This window comes from Chenopodium album, chromosome 17, assembly GCF_948465745.1.
Source record: "Chenopodium album chromosome 17, dcCheAlbu1.1, whole genome shotgun sequence".
Taxonomy (NCBI): Eukaryota; Viridiplantae; Streptophyta; class Magnoliopsida; order Caryophyllales; family Amaranthaceae; genus Chenopodium; species Chenopodium album.
In genome coordinates, this window is record NC_137850.1 from 42,202,195 (window position 1) to 42,215,811 (window position 13,617).

Genomic DNA, 13,617 nt, shown 5'->3' on the forward strand with positions numbered 1-13,617 from the left:
ATAATAATCCAATTGTCGGGCAATTGAATATGGTTTCCTTCATTTCTCTTTCACTTCACTTGGGGAATTAGAGAAGGAAGCGGTTGCGTTGTTAAAGCGGATCCGGAAGTTTTCAGAGACTCAAGACATTGGGGCACATGCTGCTGCTTATATCTTCACTAGGGTAGAATTTGCTATAGCTAGAGGAGTGGGGGCTCAGATTGTATCTCGGTTTCCCACTAATTTTTTTTGTAGGGTGTATGACTTTTTCTGTTTTTGAAATATAATAATAATAATAATAATAATAATAATAATAATAATAATAATAATAATACAACATACATATTTTATTTAGCTTATCTTTGGACATAGCTCATCATTAGTAAACCACATACATATTGTATTCTTATTTGTCAATTCAATTGTAAATATTTGTTGTGCTTGTCATAACAAATCGGTATCCGAGTTGATGTGAGCTTTGTTCAAACAACAATGATGGTAGGCACCTCGTTCGAGGATGTAACATTGATAGATAAAACACAAATCGTGGAGTTGGTCATTCTGGAGGCAAAGACACACTGCACTCTTCAACAATGTAGTGTCTTACACAAATACACACGGTATTATGGTGTATATATTACCAAAGTAAAAAGGAGGGAACTATGTTTCGTCTGGTTGCTAAAGCAAAAGAGTTTGTATAACAAACCTACGTCTATTATTCCTCTAAGAAATTAAATCAATTAAACACAATCTTATTAAAATCGCGTTACATTGATGTATCTTACACACGTTAGTTATTATATATTGTTGAAGCTCATCAAGATCTTCGGTATGTATAACAAAGCTATGTCTATGATTCCTCTAAGAAATTAAATCAATTAAGCACAATCTTATTAAAATTGCATTGCATTAATATCACTTGTAATTTATTCAAAGTTTACACAATAAGAGCATAAGAAGTACTATAATAATATATTAATAAATGTATTTGCTTACAAAATTCTACTTCGTAATGTGTATAATTTGTTATTCCCACATACGTAAGTATATACGGAGTATATATCATCCTATAAGGCCATAACTTTTCCATCAAGTAGAAAATGACAAAGTTAATTGCAATCAAAATACACTAGCTAGTTTTTCAAAAAACTTGCTATTTAATAACAGCCAATTGATACTTTATAATTATTAAGAATATACTTCTATTATGTAATTAGGAAGTGTATTAGTTTAGGATTCCTAGAGTAACACACCTTCCTTAATCCTAATCACATAATTTATTCCTAATAATTACCCAATAAGTATTTTATGTACTATACCTATACCGTACCGTACTATTGTCTAACCATAGCTAGAATATACGTAGTATATATACTTCGTACTATACTATTGCATGGCATTAATTATCTTATATGATCAGTAATTGTTTAGAAGTTCCTCTATCATTTGCAACGCAATTTTCTCTTCTTCACTAATTCCACCCTTAATTTCTTGTGCTTCAACATTGTTTTTTGCATCAAACTTTACGGTCATTACCCAACTAGAGTTCGATTGCCCTCCAATGGACCGCTTTTGCCATACTCCGATGTTGGAGTTCTCGGTGTCTAGCCTTAGACAAGTGAGGGAAGGACACAACTTCTGATATGACTTTCGAAGCTTCGAGTTAAGGAGGGATGAAACACTAGAATTTGGATGTGATTTTGATAATGGTTCTTTTGATGGTCTTGAAGTTATCTCATTGCTTGAGCCAATTTTGGTCGTGACAGGAAAATTTGTCTTAGCTTTCCGGCCACTCATTAGGACGGCCGCTTCATCGTAGGTTCTAGCCGCCTCCTCGGCGGACTTGAAGGTCCCTAACCATATTCTTCTTTTCCTTCACAAATTATAAAACTCCAAGTTTAGATAATTCATCATGACTATTCACATAAAATTCATAATTAGATTATTATTGTTGCCTTGAGTATTGAGTCTATGCACAATATAATACTCCTATATCAAGAAAAAAATTGATAAAATTCATAAACTGAATATGTATTATTTTACAGTAATCAGTAAGTAAATTAAAGTCGAACTAAAAATACACCATAACTCCAACAAGATTTTATGTACAAATTACACACAATACGCATGATTAGATCAATACCAAGAGGAATAGTGTTAAATTTCTTGATTTTGTGGAAATTTTATTTTGTGACGCGATTTTAAAATAAAAGAGGTAAAAATTAGGGTTTTTATAGTAATAGTATAGTAGAGATTAGAGAATGAAGTACGTACAATAGAGGATGACGAATCTCAGCAACCCAAGCACCCCAATGGCGCTGCCTGACACCTCTGAACTTCTTAGTAGAATGTAAGAGTCCCATAATATTTGGGAGTGATAGTGGGTGTGCAAAGTACAATGGGATAGTTGGGATGGTTGCTAATTATAAGTGTGGGTAGATGGAGATGAATTCAAGTTAAAGGTATACGTAAGTGATTTGAGGTCTATAGGTAGATCAAAGATGCCCCACAATGCATTTAACTAGAACAAGGCTCATTTGTCGGCTCCTTTGCTAAATTTGTCTCATTCTATAGATTTCTCGTATTACTATAATTTTTGATTTATAGATGACAGCTGCATGATCTAGTTTAGTTGATAAATTTTAAGGAGTGCGGCGTCTAAAAGTTGAGATCAATTTTTGTTTATTACATTTTCATTTATGTCTATATCAGTGCATATAAAATTTTAAATAATAATAATAATAATAATAATAATAATAATAATATCAGTGACTAATTAAAAGCTTTTAAGACTTGCTTCTTCACTATTGCTAGTCCACTAGTCCGTACAATCCAATCCCACCCCATGAGGCCGTGTCTCTACCATCGCTAAAATTTTGATATTTTCATTTATGTCATGTAAGTACGTAGTAAAAAACTTACAAGCTAAGTCAAAGTCTTCATATGTGTCTTATTGGATCAATTTTACGCTATGTTTGGTTCACATTATTAAATTTATTTTAGACAAATTAATTTTTATAAGTTAATATATATATATATATATATATATATATATATATATATATATATATATATATATATATATATATATATATATATAAGTGTAGCTTTTTTTTTTTTTTTTGAAAGATGATATAAGCGTAGCTTTTGTTTACCTATCATGCTCGATTAACTTAAAATTAAGTTTTTTTTTAGTATTTTTTCAAAAAAAAAAAAAACAGAAAAAAAAAAATAGGAAAACTTGAAATTAAGTTACGTAGGCAAATAATTTATTTCAGATTTCAAAGTAATTTATGTATGTATCTTAAAAAATTTCATTAACAAAAATGATGTATACTTTGTAGGATTTATTATGTCATAATGTTAGTCACAACACTCACAAGTGCTAGTAACTTTGTAAAAGTTGTTTTAAAAAAATAACTTCAATTTTTGCAATTAGTAAATTAGTAACATTTACGATGGATTGGAGTATTATGGTTTGATTAAAATTTCAAAGTAGGTCACATATTATTGATGAGTCATCCGATTTAGTTCACATCTATCCATACCTAGTTACAATATTTTCAAATTAGATTTTTAAAATGATCAATATTATTAGATAATAGTATATATTAGACTATTAATTTCCATCTGTAAGTATAATCATCAGTTCATGTAATTTTAAATACGAATACAATTTAGATTAAATCTCATATCTAGTTTCAAATTTGGGTTATTTTGCCCTTCAACATTATTAAAATTAATATCCACATGCATAAAAAAACAAAAGACTTTACCTAGCAAATAATCGACAAATTGCAAAATGAGGAAAGAATTTTAAAAGTATCAGCCTAAATTTTTTATTTTTTTTTACTTTTCATTTATTTAAAAATAAATTGTGTGGTTGTACAAAAAATAAATAACGATTGTCATACCAGTCGCCTTCTCCCAATAATAGACGTCAGTACATTAGGCCAATTTGGCTTGCGTCATTATACCTTTCCTTTGAACGTAAAGTGATTGGAGGAGAGATAAATATAAGCTGCTTTTTAGCAACCAATTGCAGTAATTACACTTTGGAGTTTGTTTCAGTGATTACGTCCTCTTTTTCGTTCGTTTTTTTTTCGGTAGGGTGGAGATAAAACAAGCACATGTAATATACTTAGTACTACGTTATTATAGCCTTATAGGATCTCTTTAGCTGAATTTATATAATTCTTCTAAAAAATATTAAAGGTCTTGTATAAATTTATATGGTGATATATTTCGTACAATATATATTTACAGAGAAAAATATTATTCTTTCGTAGGGTTTTGTTATATTTGTCTCAAAATAAATATAGCTTTATAATATCAAATTCAATTTTTTTTTTCAGAGTTGTTAAAAAGGTAATGTATTAGAGTGTGTTACTTTGATATATAAATTAAAATATACTTTGTAATAATGTAACCAATATATAATTTATCTAAATTGAACTTTAAATTACCAAATGGCAGGGTGTGTTAAATGCCGCCATAAAAAATAATCAAAACTGTCAATATTTAGTGTGAATGGACAACTATACCCTTAATACTTCACCACTATCTTCCCTCTTGCCACCAATCACTAACACCTTGGTACCACCACCCTGATCGGTGATGACCACCACCATCACCTAAACTGGTGACCCACCACATCCCCCTCAATGACGATCCACCACCTTCCCTCGCTAGCGGGAAGGTGGTGGTTTTTTTAATTTTCGGCAATCAGAGCCCAAAACTCGGTAACCGGTTACCAGTTCGGTTATCGGTTTTGGGCTTCGGTTGCTGGAAATTTAAAAAAAAAACACCACCTTCTTGCCGGCGAGGGAAGGTGGTGGGTCGTCATTAAGGGGGATGTGGACATGGTGAGTCGCTGGTCAAAGTGGTGGTGATGGTCGTCGTTGGGAAGGATAAGGGATGGTGAAGTAGTAAGGGTATAGTTATCTATTCACACTAAATGTTGGCGTTGGTGATCATTTTTATGGGAATGTATAACAATCTACAATGTCACATACAATAAAATATAATACTTCATAAAGTATACGAAGTATAAAATAAATTAAACTCACTCTTTATTTGTCGTCAACATCATTCAGAATTTCAAACTGCACCTTCATGTGCATGCATACACAGATTGACAGATACACACACTGACTGACTGACACAGTGACACACAAGAGATATGTTACTCCGTATTATGTTGTCGTAAGGAAGTGTGCGATAATACTGTTGATGCGTTAATTTATAATCTTTGTTATCTTTAATTCTTTATTGCTTCAATAATTAATTTTAATAAATATAATTGCAGCCTTAAACCAGCCAGCCAAAGGGATATGGCCAAAGTATGGGCACGGACGCCATGCATGGACGGTGGTGTTAAGGTTAAACAATGATGGATGTATTGTTGCCATTAGCTTAGGATAAGGTTACTTCAAGGCATTTTATGTTATCTAGAATTTTAAGTGAAATTACTTCATGTAGTTATTGAAGGGTTACGAGCATTATACATTTATACAAGCATGAAAAAGAAATCGTGAAGTACCGTACATTAGTACTTTGTCAGTGTCAAATGTGTTGCAAGTATTATGCATCTTGAAGATTGTGGAGAGTTTATCTTTAGACTTTAAGAATCACATGTTCAAACTTCGCCATCTACGTATACCTTTTTCTTTTTTTTTTTTTTTTTTTTTTTTGGAAGAACCATCCACTTATACTTGAAATAGAAGATTTCATATTTTCCCCTATACTTTCAAGTTTCAAACATTAGTATATACTTTGTACTTAATTTTTCAACTTTACTTGTCAAAAAAAATTTACAACTTTACTTGATCAAATTATAGATATTGGATTGAGCAAAGCTTCTTTGATTCATAGGTTGCCTAGGCTGGTATAAAGTTGGCCATGCAGGCCCACTTTTGCGGCCCATATTCAACAAAATAGCTGCAAAATCTATGTCGTTCATTAACAAACTTAACAAGGTGTTCTTGATTGAAAGGAAAATCAATGACTTATTGACTTGTATGATTCTATTACGTACACCTTTTTTTTGTTGTTGTGTGTGAGGGGAGGGGGGCATTGGTGAAACGACAGGAATAGAGCTAGGCCACTCTACTAGCCCAAATAACTAGATTATGGGCTCTAGTTACTACAGTCTAAGCTAGGTTAATTAATAATAGCAGAAAAATATTAAGCTATATAAGAAACTAGGTTAAAATCCCGTGCAATGCGTAGTTGTTAAATGTTTTTGACAATAATATTACAAAATATAAAATATATAAAAGATATTCAGAAAAATACCAATAGGGAGACTCCACTTCACAAGTCCAAAGGAAGTTCCATTCTAAAACAATGTGACAATAGGAGAAGTAGCCTTTAGTCTTATAAAGTGATTAACTCTCTCTTTTTCAATCAATGTGGGACATTTACATATGGTGATACTTGAGAGGTCTATTCTTTAACACTAACATATACAAAGTATGTTTCTTCTTTCTTATTTTTGTATTTATGTTGCCATAAATTTCAAGATCATCTCTTGATGCTTGTATTACACATATTATTTGCTTATTTTAAGTAATTTGGATGTTTTAATATCATTGTAGTGAACTATTAATCAATTTTTAATTTTAATATTATACAAAGTATTTCGTATTTGATATTAGTTATTCACAATACACATAATCTCCTAATTTTGAACCGCGATATTTTATTGTGCTTGTGTATGGTCTAAGGTTTAACATAGGTTATCTAACTTGCACAATAAAACACAACCATCAAACAACTCATAAAGACAAGATCACAGTTTATAATTGCAACTAGACTTGTCCACAAGCCCAATTGAAATAAATTGATCCAACTTTTTTTTTTCTTTTTCTTTTTGACGGGGAATTGATCCAACTTAGCTCTCCTCAATTTGACATAGTTTCACCTCATGTTTCTCTTGAGTTCTCTCCCTCTACCTCAAGTTCTCAATCTTCAATCTTAAATTGAACATATATTTCCACTAAAAACAACAAAGTGAAGTTTCCTTCAATTCACATTTCAGCATTTTGCACACAATAATCAATAATACTTCTTTGTAGGCATATTCTCAAGGTGGAGCGTGTATTATTGTAACTGTCTTTACGAACTCTGATCTACGCGCATGACACATGCACTCGTCACATAATATCACATACCATTAATTTCACTACGATGATATATAATGTTAAAACCGAGCTATCAAAATGATTATCCATCGCGATACTCACCATCCATACAAAAGAAGCTAATAATTGAAAATTAAATATCAAAATTAGATAAATTCACACAATTAGTACAATTACAAATTAACTTTACGTAGTCCCATAAAAAATTTAGACAATCCTCAAACATTTACGGATCTCTTTTAATTTAATTTGACATTCCTAAATTTTCTCTCTCCATTTTACGCGCAATCCACTCACTAAACCCCACCTTTTCAAGAGTCAAGATCCCATCTTTGATCTATTCATTAATTTAATCGAACACATTCTCTTCACCTCCCCCTATAAATCCTCGTTTTTGTCAGATCTTTCATTATTTCATCCTATTTCTATTTTTCCCATGTAATAATTCTAATTTTCTCTGTTTTTTTTTTTTTTTTTTTTTTTTTATAATTATTATTAAAATTTATTGTAATTATCATCCATTTTCATCAATGATCATAATTGAATTGCTTCATTGATCTAGCTATTTTGATCAACATTGATTTTATTTTCATTTGAATTTTCTGCTGGGTTTTTGATTTTGTCCGATTTGATTGGATTTTTGTGATGAATTAAGTGATGAGGTTGATGAATTTTTGCAGATCATAAAAAACTGATTTGATTTTGGTTTTGATTTCAGTTAAAATTGAAAAAAAAAGGTGAAAATGGAGCAGATTTTGATGCATGGAACTTTACATGTTACGATTTTTGATGCTAAGGATCTTCACCATGGCAGCGAACCTGGTGTATTCCGCAAGGTCTTTCTCTCTCCTCTATATATACATATAGTCTCTTTATTTTCTGGCACATCAGAGTAATAATATAGACGGGATTTGATCCCAAGTATTGGGTACCACCCGTCACGACTTTAATTTGGCATCCACTCTTTGTGGTGTATTTTTAATTTGGCCACCCAGATTTTATTTATATACAGTATTTTTATTTTTGTGATTTATGTGACTATGATTAAATCTGAAGTTATTAAAGTTATAGTTGATGAATAGATGTAAGATTAAAAAGGGGTCAACTTTTAGGCCCCATCATCATCCATTGAAAGGAGGGTATCTGAAACCTTAATAGAATCTCCCATTAAATGTGCTTTGAGGTATTTAGTTGTACTTGTATTAGAATCATGCTTTTTTATTTAAGAAAAAAGTGTTGACAAAAAAAAATTAAATCCATGCAAATATTTGGAAAATTGTTGATGGGATTTGTAGATGTAGTTGAATTTCAGCAAATCATGTAAAAACTTGGATATAATATTTTTTGGCATCTGGATCTTGGGGTTGAAAGTTGAGTGATAGCTGTTAATCAAACAAATAAAATTGGGTGATCAATTGAAATATGTAAAATGTTCGGCTATTTCAAAGAAATTTTGATGGTTGTAAAAATTTTTAACCATCAAGACTTGTTTGGTGGGTGCAAGGCCAATAAAATGGGGAGGAGTATGGAGAGATACATAGTGTCAAGCAATTTCCGAGGACGTCTATTTGTTGTCAACCTTAGTCTTTGTGTATCCTCATTTGGATGTTACATAATAGGGACTGAGTAATTAAACTGGAAAACATGCAGCTTTCTAAAGAGGGTCAATTATACTCGATAATAAAGATGTCATATGTCTATCTTAAACTGAATGTGGCATGTTCTTACTCTTTTAAGCTTTGTAACTGTAAAATGCAAATAATTGTGTTTGTCATCTGATTTATTTTAGCTCATAGAGATTGCTATAAAGGATGGATTAATGCACTTTAGGGAAAATATTGTAGTTCTTCACTTCTTCTAATCCAGCGATGCTTAAAATGCTGGTACTCTTCTTTATTTTTTTTTCACTTCATTATTTACGTTTTTACGCCCATCACCATCAGTCCAACAGAGAAAATTACATATTCAGCTGTCCTTAATACAACTTTTCGGTGAAGCCTATGACTCACATCTTACTTTCTAATGTATTTCGAACTTAAGTTCATCAATGTGCTGCTTTCTTCCAAATGATTGGAAAACTTCCACTTTGAAGAGATCTTAATTTAGAATGGAGTATGAGTATCCAAGTTACACTAAAACATGCATCAAATAACTATCGATTGTTTGTTTAAAACTCTCGTCTGCTTGTCTCTTTAGATTATTACTTGTTACTCTGAAATATGAGTTTGTTCTTAATAGCTTATATAGCTTTCGCCTTATATCCCCTTGAAACATAAGTTTTCTGGACGACCACATATCTTCAAAACAACAGGGCCTGTAAGATTTTGTTCCAAAGAGCATACATATGTTTAATTGGTTATCCATCAAATCTTATGTATATCAACACTTGGCATATAGGCAATCTTTTTGGAAGGAAACCCCTTGCTCCATTGTTCTTTACGGTGTTAAGACATTAAGTTGCCATAGGTAGTGTTCCTTCAGAATGCTGTCAGTCTTCCAAAATCTTATAAAACTCATTTAGGCTTTCTGAATAGAGAATTCAGCTTCCAGCTTTCCAGGTAATGTTCCTGCTGCTGTGCACTACTTACATTGGCAACTATCTGAACAGTTCAAGAAGCTTGTCCAGTGACTGATCTTTTAAAAAATAGGTGTAGTATCACTATGTTATCTTCTCCTCTGTATTAATCATTGATAGTGTTAGATTCCTGTATTTGATGTTGTTCTGGTCAGTCCCTTTTTCTTTATTTTAGTTGTTTTTCTCTGCTGTGAACTTGTGTGTGTCATGTTGTATATTCTGATATATTGGCAAATAATTTGTTTGCAGCTTATGGCAAATATTGAGGAGTCTGTTGGTGTTGGGAAAGGAACCCCTAAAATGTATGCAACCATTGATCTTGAAAAGGCTAGAGTTGGGAGAACTAGAATGATAGAAAATGAACCTTCTAACCCCAGATGGTATGAGTCATTTCATATATATTGTGCTCATTTGGCTTCAGATATTATTTTCACTGTGAAAGATGATAATCCCATTGGGGCGACATTGATTGGAAGAGCATATGTACCTGTCGAGGAAATCATTGAAGGGGAAGAAGTTGACAAATGGGTTGACATCTGTGATAGAGAGAAGAACCCTCTAGATAGTGGTGCTAAGATTCATGTGAAGCTGCAATTCTTTAAGGTTACCCAAGAAAAGAGTTTCAATCACGGTATTAGAAATGGAAAATATCCTGGAGTTCCATACACCTTTTTCCCACAAAGGAAAGGATGTAAAGTTTCTCTGTACCAGGATGCCCATATCCCAGATAATTTTATTCCAAAGATACCTCTTGCGGGTGGAAAGTATTATGAGCCTCACAGGTGCTGGGAAGATATCTTTGATGCAATTACTAATGCAAAACACCTGATTTACATAACTGGATGGTCTGTATACACTGAGATAGCACTGGTAAGGGATTCAAGGAGGCCAAAGTCTGGTGGTGACATAACCATTGGTGAGCTGCTTAAGAAGAAGGCAAATGAAGGTGTGAGGGTCTGTATGCTTGTGTGGGATGACCGAACATCTGTTGGTCTATTGAAGAAGGATGGTTTGATGGCAACACATGATCAAGAAACTGAGGAATATTTCCGTGATTCTGAGGTACATTGTGTCTTGTGCCCTCGCAATCCTGATAATGGTGGAAGCATGGTTCAGGATCTACAGATTTCTACTATGTTTACTCATCACCAGAAGATTGTTGCGGTTGACAGTGCAATGCCTGGAGGAGGGTCAGAGCAGAGGAGGATTGTAAGTTTTGTTGGGGGTATTGATCTTTGTGATGGGAGGTATGATACTCCCTTCCATTCACTATTCAGGACACTTGACACTGCACATCATGATGATTTCCATCAACCTAACTTTGCTGATGGTGCAATTACAAAAGGTGGGCCAAGGGAACCTTGGCACGACATTCACTCTCGTCTTGAAGGACCTATTGCTTGGGATGTCTTGTTCAATTTTGAACAGAGATGGAGAAAGCAGGGTGGGAAAGATGTTCTAATCCCACTGAGGGAACTTGATGATATAATACCTCCCTCACCAGTGACTTTCCATGATGACCCTGAGACTTGGAATGTTCAGCTGTTTAGATCAATTGACGGTGGTGCTGCTTTTGGTTTCCCTGACACACCTGAAGAGGCAGCCAAAGCAGGACTTATCAGTGGTAAGGATAATATTATTGATCGAAGCATCCAGGATGCTTATATCCATGCAATTCGCCGAGCTAGGAATTTCATATACATTGAAAATCAATATTTCCTTGGAAGCTCATTTGCATGGGAGCAAACAGATGATATCAAGAATGAGGAAATCGGTGCCTTACATCTGATTCCCAAGGAACTCTCCTTAAAGATAGTTAACAAGATTGAAGCAGGTGAGAGGTTCACTGTTTACGTAGTTGTTCCAATGTGGCCAGAGGGAATGCCGGAAAGTGGATCAGTTCAGGCTATATTAGACTGGCAAAGGAGGACAATGACAATGATGTATAAAGATATTATTGCTGCTCTGCGGAAGCAGGGTAGCGATGAGGATCCTAGGAATTATCTGACGTTCTTCTGCTTGGCCAACCGGGAGATGAAGAGGAGTGGTGAATATGAACCTTCAGAACAGCCTGAGCCTGACTCTGACTATGAAAGAGCTCAGCAGAACCGGCGATTTATGATTTATGTCCATTCAAAAATGATGATTGGTATGCTCTTCACATCTTTTTCACTCTTTGTATTTGTTTACCCTCCCCCGTCCTCTCACCTTCCCCTTCCCCTTCCCCTCTCCTCTTATTACACTACAACAGTTCAAACCTTGGACACTTATTCCACCAAAAAAGGTAGAATGTCGATTATCACTCTCCTGTACATCTGTACAACTGTTGCACTTTAATTTATGGATCTTATAGTTTAATTAGATGGTTATTTTCTTATAGAAACCTCATACCTTAAAAACTTTCAAACTGTCTGTGCAACTAGTTTATGACTGCTACTTATATGCTGTGTAAAATTCTGTAGTTGATGATGAATACATAATTGTTGGATCTGCCAATATCAACCAAAGATCAATGGATGGTGCAAGGGATTCCGAAATAGCCATGGGGGCCTACCAACCATACCACTTGGCAACTAGGAACAAACGAGCACAGGGTCAAATTCATGGATTCCGAATGGCCCTGTGGTATGAGCACCTTGGCATGCTTGATGACACTTTCAATCAGCCTGAAAGCAGCGAATGCGCTGAAAAGGTAAACCGAGCTGCAGATAAATACTGGGATCTTTATTCAAGCGAATCTCTTGAGCGTGATTTGCCTGGTCACCTGCTTCGCTACCCTATTGGTATATCTAGTGAAGGAGATGTCACGGAGTTCCCAGGCTCTGAATTCTTCCCTGATACCAAGGCACGAGTGCTTGGTACTAAATCTGACTATCTTCCACCAATCTTGACTACTTAAGCTAATCCATTCTGAGAGGTAACAACCCTTTTACTCATGCAGTCATGCTATTGTGAAACATACCGGGATTAGGCAGAATAATAAAGCTGTGTTTTTTAGTAGGATGGTAATTCGGACTTTCTACAGGTGTATTCAGGTTTTGACAAGGAGTTTTTATTTTCATTTTTCAGTGATTTTGGTAGTTACCAAATCTTTGTTTGAGTCGACTTGCCTTCGTAACAGATCTCTAAGATTGTTGATGATAGAATCTGTATAGGCTATCGACGTATGTACTTTGTTGTGAAGTTTTTCCCCATTTTGGCTTACTTTTACTAAGATGAGGCAACAGGCTTTAGTTCGTGCTTTGATTATGGTTTAAGACAGTTGTTTCAGTTTGCATCAATTATGTTCTGCATTTAAAAGTATCTGTGTCATTTTGGAGTTATTTTTTTTGGTAAATCTAGAGGCTTATTAACATTAAATCAAGCTATTGTAGTTATGGTGATTGATGTCTCGATGATTCATGGTCATACATGGCAAATATTCTCTAATTGTCCAGAATTAATAATCACATACTCTTTTAGAGTTTCTGATGATACTAATAATAGTCACCTTATTCTAATCATAATTTTGAAATAAGAACACTCCTAACTGATGTAAATTTTGTATTATCACTAGAATAATATATAGGAAATTTTTTAAATTACCACCAAAAAATAACTCTATTTTCAAATAACCACCCGTTTAATTTTTTAATTTTATTTTACCATCCCTTAAATCAAAAAATTACTTAGATTCTCACCTTTTTCAAAATTTCAGTGGGTTTTCCGTTTGTGGGCCCCACCTAACGGATACTAACCGCTATTTTGACCCTTTTGACTGATTTTCCCCCTGATTTTTCTCTTTAAAATAGCTCTCCCAACTTCAATTCGCATTTCCTTCACCAAATTCCACTATGATTAGGGTAAATAGGTAGAATTGAGTTTTTTTTTTTTTTTGAAATTAGGGTCCATGGGCTTCATGCTTCAATTGAAATGGGG

General features: G+C 33.7%; 2 protein-coding genes across 2 annotated transcripts; one reads left to right on the forward strand and one right to left on the reverse strand.

The window, feature by feature from the left end:
• Positions 1 to 1,395: 1,395 nt before the first annotated feature.
• Positions 1,396 to 2,385, reverse strand: LOC145588035 (ethylene-responsive transcription factor WIN1-like). The gene is made up of 2 exons (XM_081644672.1): positions 2,254 to 2,385; positions 1,396 to 1,852 (listed from the first exon to the last, which is right to left on the reverse strand). Exons 1-2 carry the CDS (start codon positions 2,340 to 2,342, stop codon positions 1,396 to 1,398), a joined length of 546 nt encoding a protein of 181 aa, XP_081500798.1. The 5' UTR covers positions 2,343 to 2,385.
• A 4,855-nt stretch (positions 2,386 to 7,240) lies between these two features.
• Positions 7,241 to 12,967, forward strand: LOC145589757 (phospholipase D alpha 1-like). The gene is made up of 4 exons (XM_081646444.1): positions 7,241 to 7,562; positions 7,843 to 7,960; positions 9,949 to 11,848; positions 12,162 to 12,967. Exons 2-4 carry the CDS (start codon positions 7,868 to 7,870, stop codon positions 12,596 to 12,598), a joined length of 2,430 nt encoding a protein of 809 aa, XP_081502570.1. The 5' UTR covers positions 7,241 to 7,562; positions 7,843 to 7,867; the 3' UTR covers positions 12,599 to 12,967.
• Positions 12,968 to 13,617: the final 650 nt, after the last annotated feature.

Coding starts and splice junctions, on each gene's coding strand:
- LOC145589757 (XM_081646444.1), top strand. CDS start 7,868: ATGGAGCAGATTTTGATGCATGGAACTTTACATGTTACGATTTTTGAT. Junction 7,961..9,948: donor AACCTGGTGTATTCCGCAAG/GTCTTTCTCTCT, acceptor ATTTGTTTGCAG/CTTATGGCAAATATTGAGGA. Junction 11,849..12,161: donor CCATTCAAAAATGATGATTG/GTATGCTCTTCA, acceptor AAAATTCTGTAG/TTGATGATGAATACATAATT.
- LOC145588035 (XM_081644672.1), bottom strand. CDS start 2,342: ATGGGACTCTTACATTCTACTAAGAAGTTCAGAGGTGTCAGGCAGCGC. Junction 1,853..2,253: donor GAGATTCGTCATCCTCTATT/GTACGTACTTCA, acceptor TAATTTGTGAAG/GAAAAGAAGAATATGGTTAG.